The 15,487-nt window shown below is 41.5% G+C and overlaps 1 protein-coding gene across 1 annotated transcript in view; it reads left to right on the forward strand.

Moving 5' to 3' along the window:
- Positions 1 to 15,487, forward strand: part of LOC122539550 (probable ATP-dependent RNA helicase DDX60) — a 148,737-nt gene that overhangs the window by 90,519 nt on the left and 42,731 nt on the right. The window contains exons 21-24 of the mRNA XM_043674534.1: positions 829 to 971; positions 2,821 to 2,930; positions 4,414 to 4,518; positions 13,105 to 13,233. Coding sequence (XP_043530469.1) covers positions 829 to 971; positions 2,821 to 2,930; positions 4,414 to 4,518; positions 13,105 to 13,233 — 487 coding nt within the window. The remainder of the gene's footprint in view (positions 1 to 828; positions 972 to 2,820; positions 2,931 to 4,413; positions 4,519 to 13,104; positions 13,234 to 15,487) is intronic.

Genomic DNA, 15,487 nt, shown 5'->3' on the forward strand with positions numbered 1-15,487 from the left:
TGCCAGGGGCCTGAACCCCATTGCTTACCCCTGGTAAGTCGTCCCCCCCCACAAGTATCCGAAACGGTATACTTGTTCTTGAGGGGAGCGGCCGCAGGGGGTCCCTGCACTGGTTGCTTCCTCCCAGTCCCCCTCACTGTCACCCATTTATCTGCCATCTTTGGAGTTACTACTTCCCTAAAGCTCCGATCTCTGACCCCCTCTGCCTCCCGAATGATCCCAAGTTCATCCAACTCCAGCTCCAGTTCCCTAACACGGTCTTGGAGGAGCTGGAGATGGGTGCACTTCCTGCAAGTGTAATCAGCAGGGACGACCATGGCATCCCTCACCTCAAACATGTTGCAAGAGGAACATTGCACTGCCTTCACTGCCATCACTCCAAAAGTAACCTTTGTTTAAAAAAAAAACTGGGTCTAAAGAATAGAACAAGCAAAATGCAGCACTTACCTCCTTACCACAACGGGTCTTATTATTTAGGTTAGAGGAGGAGGGCAGGTGGGAGGCACTACCTCTGTAGTGCCTCGGGTTCTTCTCCTGCGTGCTTTTATAGGGAAAAAACCTACCCAGGTAAGCTTACGCTATACCTGCTTCCGGGTCCCGGCAGCCCCTCTGGTCATCGTCACTTCCCCCTGTGCTCCCGCTCTTTCTGTGAAGAGAAAAAAAACACCGCTGCCCGCTACCGTTAAGTAATCTTAAAACAAACTGTCTCACCTTAGCTGTAGCCTTCCGGGTTCCTTTAAACTCTGCTGCTGCTAAGTGCTGTTAATTTTATGTTAAGGACACGAACATTTTACAAAGCTTTTCTAACGCGATGATTTTTATTAACAGATGGCTGCAGTCAGTGAAGACATACTGGCAAGGGGTGGAAAGCAGCTCAGACAAACCAGCTTCAACAAACATGAATAAGAAAAGCAAAAAAGGACAAAAGACTGAAGCTCACAAAAGGAGACAGTCCTTCAAAGTGAGACTAGGTATGGACACAAGGGACGTGTTCAAAGTGAAGGCATAACTTAGGGTCAGAGGGGATAGAGCTGTACAGCACAGAAACACAGAGAAAGTGAAGACTGTAGATGCTGGAGATCAGAGTCGAGAGTGTGTTGCTGGAAAAGCACAGCAGGTCAGGCAGCAGCCGAGGAGCAGGAGAATCGACGTTTCGGGCTGGAGCCCTTCATCTCGAGCAACACACTCTCGAGCACAGAAACACGCCCCTCTCAGCCCAATTTTGCCACTCCCACCAGATATCCCACGTTAATCTAATCCCATTTGCCCGCATTTGGCCCATATCCCTCTAAACCCTTCCTGTTCATATACCCATCTTTGGATTGTTAGAGGAAACTGGAGCACCCGGAGGAAACCCACACAGACACTGGGAGAACATGCAAATTCCACACAGCCAGTCACCCAAGGTGGTAATCAAACCCAGGTCCCTGGCACTGTGAGGCAGCAGTGCTAGCCACCGTGCCAACCACGGTGTCTTAGTTTTTCTTTTGTTTTTGTTTTCTTTTTCTTTTTCTTTTCAATAGCCCATTTATCAAATGCCTTTTAAATGGTGTCATTGTACCAACCTCCACCACTTCTTCTGGCAGCTCATTCCATACATGCACCACCCTTTGTGTGAAAACGTTGCCCCTTGGGTCCCCTTTAAATCTTTCCCCTCTCACCTGGAACTTGTACTGTCTGGTTTTGGACTCCCCCATCTCGGGGAAAAGACCTTGGCTATTCACCCTAACTATGCCCCTCATGATTTTATGAACCTCTGTCAGGTTATCCCTCAGCCTCTGATGTTCAGGGGAAAATAGTCCTCCCCAAATTTGTCAATATGTTTCCCATCATTACTTTGCACTTCACTGTGGTGAACATACTTAGTAGCATCAGAACCAGTCACTTTGTTCATAATGAGTGGAAATCCCACTTCACAAGGGAAAGACCCTATGTTGTGACTCCATGAGACCTGGATTTTTTTTTGTCACTGAAGTTTCGGTCAGGAAATTTCCTGATCTGCATTGGGAAAAGGTTGTGATCATTGCTCTGGGTGGTGTGGGCACAATGCTGGTTAGTGCTGGCCATGCCAAACCCAGAAGCAGAGTGTCGGCAGCGTTAAGTACTGAGATGGGCCTCTGTTATAACATTTCCCATCTCTTATACCACCTGCCCTGCTCATGGCGTTTTATAACTTTCAGAGTAATTCATGCCCCTCTCACCCAATCCTTATGGTCCTTAATACCCCTCATTCCAGCCCACACCCTTGGCTCCTTACATTCACCATGCCAACTCTACTTCAGCACTCCTTATGCCCTCCATGCCAACTCATGTCTCTATACATCACCAAGAACCTACTTATCATCCATATCAATTCATAGGGGCATAGATTGGACAAATGCTTATAGTCCCATTCCCAGGGATGGGGAATTGAAAACTGAAGGGCATAGGTTTAAGGTGAGAGGGGAAAGATTGTTTCTCCTCCAACTCCACCCACACTGTACTATTTATCTCCAATGAGGAGCAGCTCTGTGACATCATATTCCTGATGAAGAGCTTATGCTCGAAACATTGACTCTCCTGCTCATCGGATGCCGCCTGACCGGCTGTGCTTTTCCAGCGCCACACGATTTGATTCTGATAGTGTTATAAAGAAATCCAAACCCAAAGACAATTCTTGACCTTGTCCTCTTAATGACTGATCTGTCTTGAACTTAAACGGATGGATATGGGCATAAAAGCACTCAACAAAAAGTAATGGGCATTTTCTTCCTCTTTCATGTCAGCAGGAGTGTTATTCTGTAACTTTGACTTGTTCCTTTGTCTTTTAACCAATTGCAGTGACATATGAGGAGCGATACAATGACCTTGAAAAATTTCTCTGTGACTTTGAAAACAATGAATGCAAGTTCATTCCCTACCACCCCTGTGCTGCTTTAACAGTGAACCATGTAAGTTTGAAATTGGCTGGACTAATAATCACATGTTGTTTTGCGATACCGCTTTAGTAATCCACGGGCCTTAAACACATAGTCTGAGAAGGATGGGAGTTAGTATCTCACTGCAATGGTTTGACAATGTCAATTTAGTTTGAAATGCCACAGAGCAGATCATTACGACTGTATGGACTGGGAGCTGATTAGGCAGCATGAGAAACAAACTGAGGCAAGACTCTTTCACTCATTCTGAGCACTGTTGTTTGTGAACGATTGGCTGGTTATCGTGAACTGAAGGAAGTAAAGACATGAGCAGATTGGTCTGATGGGAAGGTCAGTGGCAGAATGAATTTAATCCTGAAAAGTGTGAGGTGATGCACCTTGGAAGAAGCAACAAGACAAGGGAGTACTCAATCAATGACAGGACTCTGGGATGACCACAGAATCCCCACAGTGAGGGAACAGTCCATTCAGCCCAATGAGTCTGCACCAGCCCTCCAAAGCGCATCCCACCCAGATCCATCCCCTACCCCTATATTCCCAATCGCTAATCCACCTAACCGACACATCCCTGAGCACTATGGGTAATTTAGCATGGCCAATCCACCTGACCTGCACATCTTTGGACTGTGGGAGGAAACGCAAGCAAACACAGGGAGAATGTGCAAACTCCACACAGGCATTCGTCTGAGGGTGGAATCGAACCCAGGTCCCTGGCGCTGTGAGGCAGCAGTCCTGACCACTGAGCTACTGGGCTCAAGGGGTCTTGGGGTGATTATCCACAGATTCCTGAAGGTAGCAGGACAGGTTAATAGGATGGTTAAGAAGGCATTTTACCTTTATCAGTCACTTAATTGATGAGAAGAGCAGGGAGGTGAGTTTGGAATTGGACAGGCATCTTCTGTACTGTCTCTGATTCTCTGAAGGAGTACGACATTAAGAGGATTGCTAGACTGATTCCAGCGATGAGACATCTGTCTTATGGGGAGAGATTGAGCAGTGTAGGTCTACATTCTCTGGAGTTTAGAAGAATGTGAGGAGGTCTAATTGAAGAGTATTAGATGCTAAGATGGATTGATAAAGTGGACGTAGAGAGGGTGTCTCCTCATGTGGGAAAATGAGAGGCCACAGTGTTCACATAGGAGCCAGCAGATTTAAAACAAAAATGAGGAAGAATTATTTCTCTCAAAGTTTCAGGAATCAGTGGAATTCACTATCCCAGAGTGCGAGGGATGCTGGGACACTGAATAAATTTAAGGAGGAGACAGACCAATTTTTAACTAGTGAAGGGTTGAAGGGTTATGGAGAGCGGGGCAGGAAAGTGGAGTTGAGGCTAGGATGCGATCAGCCATGATCGTATTAAATGGCAGAGCCGTCTCGAGGTGCTGAATGGCCTCCTCCTGCTCCTGGTTCTTATATTCTCCTTATTAGATGGTGACATTGCTTATCCAATTGTGCCTGTTGGCAATTATAACCAAGGTGCCTTTTTGTCTTTTAGATTGAAAGCTATGGGATTCCATCTGACCTTGCACTTACTCCATCTGAGTCTCTCAGACTCTATGATGTCATGGTCCTTGTGTCCCCTGAGTGGCCCAGAGCACAGGTAAGTAAAACAATGGTTCAGGCCAGACTCAGGGTGAGATTCCTCAATTTGCTACAGTTCCAGATAGAATATCCCAAGTTGTTTAGCTCCCAGGGTGAAGGAGAATGGAGCAGCTCCTCTTTATTTCACTGGTTGACTCGCAACTGCTCCTTTTGTGAAATTATGGATGGGAATTAAACACTGGCACAGCCACCGATGACCAATCCTATGATGGAATTTTAAAAATCACTTACCCCCAAGTTGAAATGGTGGGCTTGATATCTAAAGGTCTGGAGAGTAAAAATGCAAATGTTATGCTATAATGAACACTCGATGAATGGTTCATGCCTCTTTTCGAGTTTTAAAATGTCGCTTGTTGACGTATTTTGGTGACCCCTATCTAGCTTTACCACAGCCAGGTGTTGTTTAGCAGGGAATGGTTCCTATCATCACAGCAGATGCACCAAACGGGAAGTGAGCCAGACTTACAGGACCTACAGTTTAATAACCACTAGTCAGCATCATTTGTTGTGTGCTGAAAATGTGTTGCTGGAAAAGCGCAGCAGGTCAGGCAGCATCCAGGGAACAGGAGAATCGACGTTTCGGGCATAAGCCCTTCTTCCTGATTCTCCTGTCGATTCTCCTGTTCCCTGGATGCTGCCTGACCTGCTGCGCTTTTCCAGCAACACATTTTCAGCTTTGATCTCCAGCATCTGCAGCCCTCACTTTCTCCTCATCATTTGTTGTGTAGTTGGTGAGAGTTAATATTAACACCCAATCTACCCTCCACCCTTACAGTGCTTAAAACCAATCAACTTTATTACTGAAACAATTTAAAATTATATACTTATCCAAAATAGTTAAAATAATTAAAATTAAACAATCTATTTAAAATATTAAAAAGATACTTATATAAATCTAAACATTAGGGAGCATAAATTAGTCCAGTTAAGAGTCCATAAAAATCCGTAGACGTTCCAACGTAAGGGAGATTGTCAGACTGCTCATTTTTTGGGAAAAAGTTTTAAAATGTTTTATCCCAAGCGATTTCATTAATTTGTTATTCTTACTGTATCATTTCCGTCTTGCACCCATAATGAAGCATAGCATTAGTTCCTTTTGTTAAGTCCACAATTTCTTCCTTTAGATGTTGATATTTCGCAGTCTTTTCTTCCCATGCCTGCTCGAGTGAATTATTGTCGTTTTCAAATCTAACTGTTACGTCTATTACCATCACTTGAGTGTCTTTCGTTATGATTAGATCGGGTATCCGTAACTTATCTTCCTTCTCCTTAATGCGAGGTTCAATATAACAGGTCCAACCGTTCCTTTTAACAAATTTTACTAATACTTATATTATTCTATAATGTATTTTAATCCTCATAGTTTTGACAGCCATCCCGATATATGTGCTATTGTCCCCAGAGTTAGCTTGCATCTTCTACAATTCTTGTTATTGAGAAGTCTTCTATACGACAGAGTGGATTTGGTGGGGTATAGGTTAGTTCTGAGAAGGATAGTATTAATAACCTTCGGTATTTTCATTTTTGTCCATATATTCATCCAATTATTTGAATATTTATCACCCTTAAAATATTGACTGCCTGTTCCCTGGCAAGGCATTGCTACCCAGCTCCTAAATGCCACCTCTCTCCATTTGTCATAATCACTGCTAATATTATCCTTTATATCATCCTCATTTATTGCGTTACACAAAATGATAGATCTCTCTGATTGAATATTTAAACAAGGATTCCAAACCTCCGATAAAACTTTTAAATTACTTAATTCTACTATCTTATTTAAAATCTTAGTCTCGCTAAAACGAAATGATTCTTTTAAAACTTCATCGGAAGATCTTTCATATGCCTTGTATTTTCGGATAATTGCAACTGGGATCATTGTTTCTAATTTATTAATCCTTACACCCCCCCCTCTCTATTCCAGGCATATAATGTGCCGTCAGTAATAGATTGCGGCAAATGTAAAATATCTTTTATAAAAACCCTAATCATTGCATCCAATTTCATTAAATAATTTTGAGGGGCCTTGGACAGTATTAGGTAGTAATTCATTCTTGGAATAAAATATGTTTTAAATAATTCGGCTTTCTATATGGTCTTTAAATATGATTTCTTTAAATTCTCCATCCAATTCCTAAGTGTCTCAAGCCATTTCGTTGGTGCTACCCCTATCCATAGATTGATTTTTGCTCACAGATGCTTTTCTATGCGACCTGGCGCAATGTGTTCTATTATATTTCCATTGAATTTACAATTTTCTTTATTATTATAGATAATCGACTTATTTGTATAGACGAAGTGAAATCCTTTAGTTTTCTTTATGTTAATATCTAGACTGGTGTTCTCACAACATTTTAAAACTATTTTTAAATTATTTGCCATGCCCTCCTATGTATTACTGATGAGAGCAATACCATCGGCGAAGGCAAGTGAGGTGGCTCCTGTTGTCATTGGGATCTAAAAACACCCCTTTCTTACTCTCTTCTAATGCGTTTATTAGTGGATCTAGTGCTATATTAAAAAGAATCGGCGACAAGGAATCTTGCTTCACCCCCTTCAAAATCTCAATCTTATTTGTTTTACACTTAAACCCATTGATGACTGTATGATTATTAGTATATAAATTAGTTATTAACTTAATAAATTCCACTGGTACTGATATCCTATTTAAATGCTTTTGCAATAGGCTTGCATCCGATTGAGTCAAATGCCTTGGCCACATGAATGAATATTATAGACAGCTCACATTTCTTCCTTTTAGCTCCTGTAATATTATTCAAAATTTTAATATTCTGATCACAGCCGGACACTCCTTCCAGGAATTCCTTCTGTCTTTCATTCAATTTTATTACCTGACTTAATCATTTGGCCATTATTTTAGTAAATATCCTGAGCAGGATGGGGCCAATATCTATGTGCTTTAGTCCTTCTTTATTATTTGATTTGGGAATGAGCACAGACCTACTAACTTTGGTCCAATCCGTAATATTGCTAATTTTTATCCAAATCGAGAAGATTCTGGGTATTATGTTATTATCTTTATTAAACACTGCAATTATATCCTTAACTCCCATGCCATCCAGTCCAGCAGCAGATTTTGGATCCATTGCTAAAATATATTGATTCATCTCCTCTGCAGTTACTGGTCGATTAGGGAAGTTCCTTCTTGATTTGCCTTTCTGTACTTAGCAAAGTTTCTAATGCTGCACCTATCATTCACTATTGATAATGTTTTGCGAAAAACACTTCTAGCTCTTCTTTTTTAAGGGGACAATTACGGTTTGTGGGTGCTCCCATTATTTCTCTTGCTAAGTAATGTCTTTTAAATTTGAGTAAAACTTGAGCCTCTCTGTACTTACACTTCTTTTTAATGTGTCTCTTCCTAGCGTTATTTATTCTAGAGTTATGTCCTTGCTTGATTGGCCTTCTATTTACTTTAACTATCATTTTCTGCTTCTTTTTCTTATCTTCCTTTTTCATCATTCTATTGAGTACCTCATCCATTATTCTGTTATTTATACTAGCTCTATTTCGTTTAATATTATTAATATTTTCCTCTATTAGATCAGGAAGATCATTAATTGATTCTTTATTCTTATAACTATTATCATATAATGTTTCCTCTGCCTTCCTATTTTTATTTTCTTCACCATTTTCGATTTCCCCTTCATTATCACTCATATCTGATTCCACTACTTTTTGATTACTTATTTGTTTATCTAACTTAATTCATTTCCTATATAGCCTTTATTCTTTTGATTTACTAACAACCTTCTCTGCTCAGATATTTGCTTAGGGATTTTACTCTTTAATTGTTCAGCAATCATTTTATTGGTAAATTTACTTCCTGAGAATTTCTTCTCAAGTTCTATCAGTTTATCTGTTTCTTCCTTAGTCCAGATTCCTTGTTTATTTTTACTACTATTTTTATTGTGATTACTATGATCATTCTTATTTACTTTTGCATTTTGAATTCTCTTATTATTCCTAAAGGCAGAATGGTTATGACTTTCATGCTGCCCCAAGCCTATTGCTGAACTAAATTTAAGAGGACAAATTTCACATTGAAAAGTCTCATTTATATTATTATATTTAGTACCATTTCATTTTGAATAATGGTATGCCACTGCATGGTACTCTGCTTCCCATTTGCATTTACTACATCTTACCCTTACAGATTTAATTCCATTGCAACTCTTCAATTGTTTCCTAAACTGCCCTACCATGCTATAAAGATTTAGGCATGAATCACATCTAAAATTATCTAAAGGGTATTCGATAATAATATCTAATTTACCGCTATTAACAGGCATTGATTCTACAATTAATGACTCACTAGAAGTATACGCCTCCACACTTTTATGCTCTTTGTTTGTCTTAAAATCAAATGGCCTTTAAAATTAGTGTTAAAAAAATCATCTTTGTGTTAAGAAGACTATCTGGGAGGGGCCATCTCTCCAGGGTGTTCCTCCTTTTCATATTCTCTCTCGGTCATCATCGGGGCTACCTTGTGACTGCCCGAAGGCAGCCAGACTGAGAGTATCTTCACGGCCTCTTCCATCTGCATAGCAACGGATGACTGTTTCCTTGTTTAGCAAGTACGTTTGGCACACGGTGCTGCCAAAAGCAACCAGGCGGGACGGTTATGTTTCCCACCCAACCGGAAAATGGAGAATTAAGCATAATCGCCATTCTTCCAACAAGGGTTATTTCCAGATACAAAAATTGACCATAAGGTCACCAGCCATCTTGTATTTCTTCGAGGTCATATTAGCCGACCTGGAAAGAGTAATACTCTGGAAATGGAATGAATTAGCTAAAATCAGTCATCGCAGTTAAAATCAATACACAGATAAAATCCAAGCTGATAAAAAAACCACGATAAAATAGTTAAAACCACTCATCTATTTATTGAGCTTCCTCCACCAGGCCGTTACCAGGGGCAACCATGAGAAGGTTCAACCAACTTTACAGCCGATCAAAATACGTAAAAACGCCTGTGAAGGTGATTACTCAGGCAAGCCATTGGGAGACCAACCAGTAACAAGCCCCTGGTTAGACCCCACTTGGAGTACTGTGCGCAGATCTGGACATCACACCTTGGGAACGACATATTGGTCTTGGAGGGAGTACAATGCAAGCTTACAAAAGTGAAACCTGGACTTCAGAGGTTAAGTTATGAGGAGAGATTGTACAAATTAGACCCGTTTCTCTAGAATTAAAACGCGAGTCCAAAAAGATGAAAGTTTTAAAAAAAACAGATATACAGATCAGATTTTGAATTGTTGATGAACAGTGAATAGTTGAACATTAAGGATGTTGCAGTTAGAGTTTTCAGCAGCATTGACCTTGCCATTCGTGGTTTTGTCAGCTGATTGGAATTTCTTTGTCCTGATCGCTCTTCTATAAATGCAGCACACAGAGTGGAAGAGGGTTTTCCTTCTGTAATCCTGCTACACAGGGTTAATTAGGGTACACTGTCACAGAGCACTGATATTTGAATGCAGGCTGGTACATGTGACAGCACTCAGGCTCACTAGTCAACTCTGGTAGAGTTGAAACTATCTCTTTAGGCCTTGTATTTCTGCATTGCTGGCGGGTAAAACAGCTATGTCTGTAAGAAGTGGCTTTCTGCTGAGAAGGGCAGAGATAGTGAACCGTCCCTCATTGTCTCTTCTGGTTTGGTCTCTCCCTGTTTTGAGGTTTTTCTCACAGCTTATAGGTGTGACAGTTCCTACGTTTCACACAGGGATTTTTCAGAAAGTGACAAAGTTAAATCCTCAGTTTTTCTGGAGCAGTCCTTTTAAAAACATTTTGGTATGAAAAGTGAAAAATGGGTACCAATCTACTGTGGTTCAGGTACATTATCTTAAAACAGTGCATCACAGAATTGTCCAAAACTTAGAATTTACTGCTGAGAGAGAAAGAGAGAGAGAGAGGGCATTCAGCACAATACTAGTAGTTTCATATTTGCCTCTTGGATATCAACCATTGGGTTCAATGTTGCTCTTCTCAAATCACCCTCCCACCCCCACTGTTCCAATTGTGAAAACTGTCTGATGGCCATTAACATGAACTTCACCGGCACAGTAGTTAGCATTGCTGCCTCATAGCACCTGGGGGCCAGGTTCGATTCCACCATCAGGTAACTGTTTGCATGGAGTTTGCACATTCTCCCCACGTCTGTGTGGGTTTCTTCCCACAATCCAAAGATTGCAGGTTAGGTGAATTGCCTATAGTGTTCAGGGAAGTGTAGGTTAGGTGCATTAGCCAGGGGAAATGTGGGGTTATAGGCTGGGGGGGTGGTCTGGGTGGAATCCTTTTCAGAGTGTTGGTGATGGACCAGTGACCTGTTTCCACATTGTAGGGATTCTATGAAATTCAAAACCTTGCAAGATCAACTCAGTCATGTGTGTGCAGTCTCAACATGGAGTCTTGAATACAATAACTGAGGGAGTGCTGCATTATCCAAAGTAATTTCTTCCTTGATGTATGATGGAACACCCCTCATTTGCCTAAATGAGTGCAACTCCAACAACACTCAAGAAACTTGTTCAAAGCAGCCAATTGTTTGGTATCACACCCACTTTCTCCACCATCAATGGTCAGTCACAATCATGTGTACTATCTACAAGATGTGTTGCAGCCACTCGCCAAAGATCTTTAGACAACACCTTCCAAGTCCAGGGCCACTTCCATTCCACAGGACAAAAGCAGTGGATATATGGGAATGCTGCTATTTGCAAGTTCCCCTCCAAGCCCCTCACCATCCTGGTTTGGAAATATCTTGCTGTTCCTTCAGTGTCATTGAGCCGTGGAGATGTACAGCATGGAAACAGACCCTTCAGTCCAACTCATTCATGCTGACCAGATATCATAAATTAATCTAATCCCACTTAACAGCATTTGGCCCACATCCCTCTAAACCCTTCCTATTCATATACCCATCCAGGTGCCTTTTAAATGTTGTAATTGTACCAGCCTCCACCACTTCCTCTGGCAGCTCATTCCATGCACGCACTACATTCTGTGTGAATAAGTTGCCCTTAGTTCCTTTTTAAAGCTTCCCCCTCTCAGCCTAAACCTATGCCGTCTTGTACTGGACTCCCCAGCCCCAGGGAAAAGTCTTTGTTTATTTACACTATCCATGCCCCTCATGATTTTATAAATCTCTATGAGGTCACCCCTCAGCCTCCAATGCTCCAGGGAAAACAGCCCCGGCATATTCAGCCTCTCCCGAGAGCTCAACAACAGAGTAGAATTTTCGTTGATGTTTAAAATGTTGCGTATGTGCAGATTGAAGAAATGGAAGGGGAGCCAGTCCATTGGGCATTCAGTGTCAGATTGTTGGTGTCCGCAGATGCTATGTTAAAAAGAAACTGATCCTGGTTTCTCTCAGGTTGAAGTTGATATCTTGAAGTTGATATCTGGCCCCATAGTTTTGTTTGAGGGTGCTGTGGGTGACTGGCTTACTGAATTTGCTTGATTTCCTGACTGATATTTATCCTCCCCCTCACTTCATTCAACTCATGACGAGCACGAGAGATTCAAATCAAGTGGAATTTGTAACCAACATTAACACTCCAGCCAGATTCCATTTGTAATTGTTTGGTTGTACAGAGGGTGAGATTTGTTGAAATAATATAGAGATTTGGCCAAAGATTTGCAAGTTGCATCTGTCAGGGCCATATTCTGATTTAAAGGTGGGGGGGGGGAATCAAATGACAGGAGAGTGCTGATTGGTTGCTAAGTGGATTCTGATTGGTAGAGGTGTTGCCATGAAAAACCCACTGAATTTTGAGCAACAGATGACGCTAGCAACAGATGCTGCAACCATAATATGAGTGGTGTTCACCCAACAGGATGTTAACGTCAAGTGATAACATTAGTAAAATGGTATGTGAATTTTAGTGCTGATGTATGTATCACAAAGACTGGCTGATTGGGTTTAGCTGGTAACATTTGAATCAATCAGCCTTCTCTTGTAAAACCTGCAGCACACTATCCAATATTAGACATGATTCAGCAATTGGAGAGCATTTTGCTCAATAGTCCTGAGTGTGTGAAGAATTATGCTGGCAGCCATTTTCAGATTGTCAGTCAGGCTTGCAGCGTAGGGCACTTTCATGTACTGGATGTTACATTATTAACAGACAGATTCTTGTTCTTCACAGATGTAGAAGTATGTAAACGCACGCATCTATTTCAACTCAACAACATACTCATAATCATTGAGTATGCCTTGAGCAATTAGAGTTAACATGCCTAGCTTAAAATTTCAACAAAGCCTGAAGTTCACTGGCACCCACCTTTCACCAGTGCCTTCAGATGGCAATTCCTTAACTAATCAAAGACCACTTAGCCACAAACAGAGTCTAACTATCGTTGTCTCCTATACATCTGTATCCTTGCGAATTATACTAACGAATACAAGATGATCTTATGTATCTTGTCAGCAATGTTCATAACTCTGTTATTAATTTCCAAACACTCTTTCTGGTCCTTTAACCATCCGCAGAACCATTCTCTACTGCGTGGTCACTGTTGTCTTTGCCTCTCGTTTATGATCTTGGTTTTATTTCAGGAATTTGAGCCCGAGGAATACAAGTCATTCAGGAACAAAGTCATCATCAGGAAGAGCGATGTGAGGGAATATGAAGCTGAGCTGAAGAGAGAATTTGTCGGATGGTTGAAAGCAGGATGGAAAGACAAAGTAGGTTTTCTCGTTGTCAAGGTGATTATTTCAATATGTTCTTTCTTAGAATGTGTGCCGCCCTGGCAAGGCCAGTATTTGTCAATATTCTCAAAGGCTCTTGAACTGAGTGACTCACAAGGCCAAGTATGAGCCAACCACATTGTTGTGGGTTGGGAGTCACAGTTCGGCCAGACCAGGTAAGTATGACAGATTTCCTTCCCTAAAGGGCATTAGTGCACCAGATCTTGCTTAAGTAAAAACAAAACAGCCACCATCAGAGACTGTAGCATCACATTTATTCACTGTATTTAAACTTCATCAGTGACAGTGTGGGACTTGAACCACTGTTACTCTGGATTCTTTGTGCTCTCTAGATTACTGTGCAAGGAATGGTACCACTCCACCACCATCTCCCCATTAGGTAGCAATACCTAGAATGAACAGTATAAAAGGCCCATGTTTGCGTTTACGTTACACATAGACCACCTTTGATCTCTCTTCTGCCCTATAAGCAATTTCTTTCTACTTACAAATACATAAAATCCCCAAAATATCCGATATAGGAAAAGGGATAGGCCATTCAGCCCTTTGAGTCTGCTCTGCTGTTCCACACGACCGTGGCTGATCTTGGGCTTGAACTCCAACTTCCCATCTGTTCTCCATTTCCCTGAGAGGTCAGAGGTCCAACTATCCCAAACTCAAATGATTTGTGCATTTGATTTGATTTATTATTGTCACATGTACCTAGGTAGAGTGAAAAGTTTTGTTTTGTGTGCAGTACAGGCAGATCATACCATATAAAGAATCATTGGGTGATTGAACAGAGCGAGGAATATGAATTTACGGCTGCAAAGAAGGTGCACAAAAAGCAAGATCAACATTAGGTGTGAAATTTGCGAGCTCCATTCAGCAATCTAATAATGATGATGGGTGGTGCTGACAAAGGAACAGCTTGTGACTTCAAATGATCGTGTTGGATTATAATCCTGGTGTCTGACAAAGTCTGATACCAGCAGGGAAGAAGCTGTTGTTGAATCTGTTGGTGCACGTGTTCAAGCTTTTATGAAGGGGCATCCTTGGCTGTGGATAGTAGAAAATGTCAGAAGATACACAACCTTTTGTGTGAAGGGATTTCTCCTCCTCTCAGTCCTAAATGATTAGCACCTTATCCTGAGGCTGGATGCCCATACTTTATCTTCCCAGTGGAAATAATGTCTCATCCTCCTTCCTGTCAAACCCTTTCCAAAATGGGAATGTTTCGATGGGCCCCCAGTGAACTGCTCAGTGTGGTCCCTCTGCACCTCAGAGTTCAGCGCAAAGTCTCACCCCTTTGATGACAGCTTGGATCACTTCTAGCATGTGCCATAGCATTTACCTTGAAGAGGCTTCTATTTGCTTTCAGTGATCTCTAATTATTGTTCCGCGTTCTGACGCACATAGGAAAGTGAATAGATTAACAGCAATCTTTTTATGTAGTAAGCATTTAGGGTCTAGAGTGTAATTCCTGCAATTCAGACTTTACCGAAGATTTCAAAATTGGAAACAGGAACAGAAATTGCTGGAAAAACTCGGCAGGTCCAGCAGCATCTGAGAAGAGAAATCAGAGATAACATTTTTGGTACTGTAACCCTTCTTCTAAACAGCTTTTTTGATATAATAACCAGACAGGGACTGTCAAGTTAAAAATGTGTAACCTTTCTTTATAAAACTTCCCTTTCTGCAGAGGGGTCACTGGACTCGATATGTTAACTCTGCTCTCTTTCTCTCTCCACAGAGGCTGCCAGGCCTTCTGAGTTTCTCCAGCAATTTCTGGTTTTCCGATTCTGTTTTCCAGCATCTGCAGTTCTTTCCCTTGTATTTGAAATTGGATTCCTGGCAGAGAGAAAAACGAAACTATTTGCAATTTGAAAGGGGAGGGACTTGGGGATGGGACGATGAGAGTTGCAGAGGGCCAGTATGGGTACAGCAGGCTGAATGGTCTGTCTCTGTGCTGTAACCGTGCCATGGTTCCATATGATGAAACCTCTGGGGAAAATGCTTAAGCAGAGTTGGTACCTTAAATAATTGAGGTGGAAATGAGAAGAAATGTCTTTTTGCTCAGAGGGTTATAAGTCTGTGGAAGTTGCTTGTTGGGACTGAGGTGGAGTCAACATCCTGAACTACTTTTCTGTGTCAGAGATGGATAGATTCTTGACTAACAAGAGAGCCATTGGGTGTTGAGTAGATGTGAAGTTGAGACCACAATGAGATCATCGTTGAGTTTATTGAACAA

Source organism: Chiloscyllium plagiosum, chromosome 2 (genome assembly GCF_004010195.1).
Source record: "Chiloscyllium plagiosum isolate BGI_BamShark_2017 chromosome 2, ASM401019v2, whole genome shotgun sequence".
NCBI lineage: Eukaryota > Metazoa > Chordata > Chondrichthyes > Orectolobiformes > Hemiscylliidae > Chiloscyllium > Chiloscyllium plagiosum.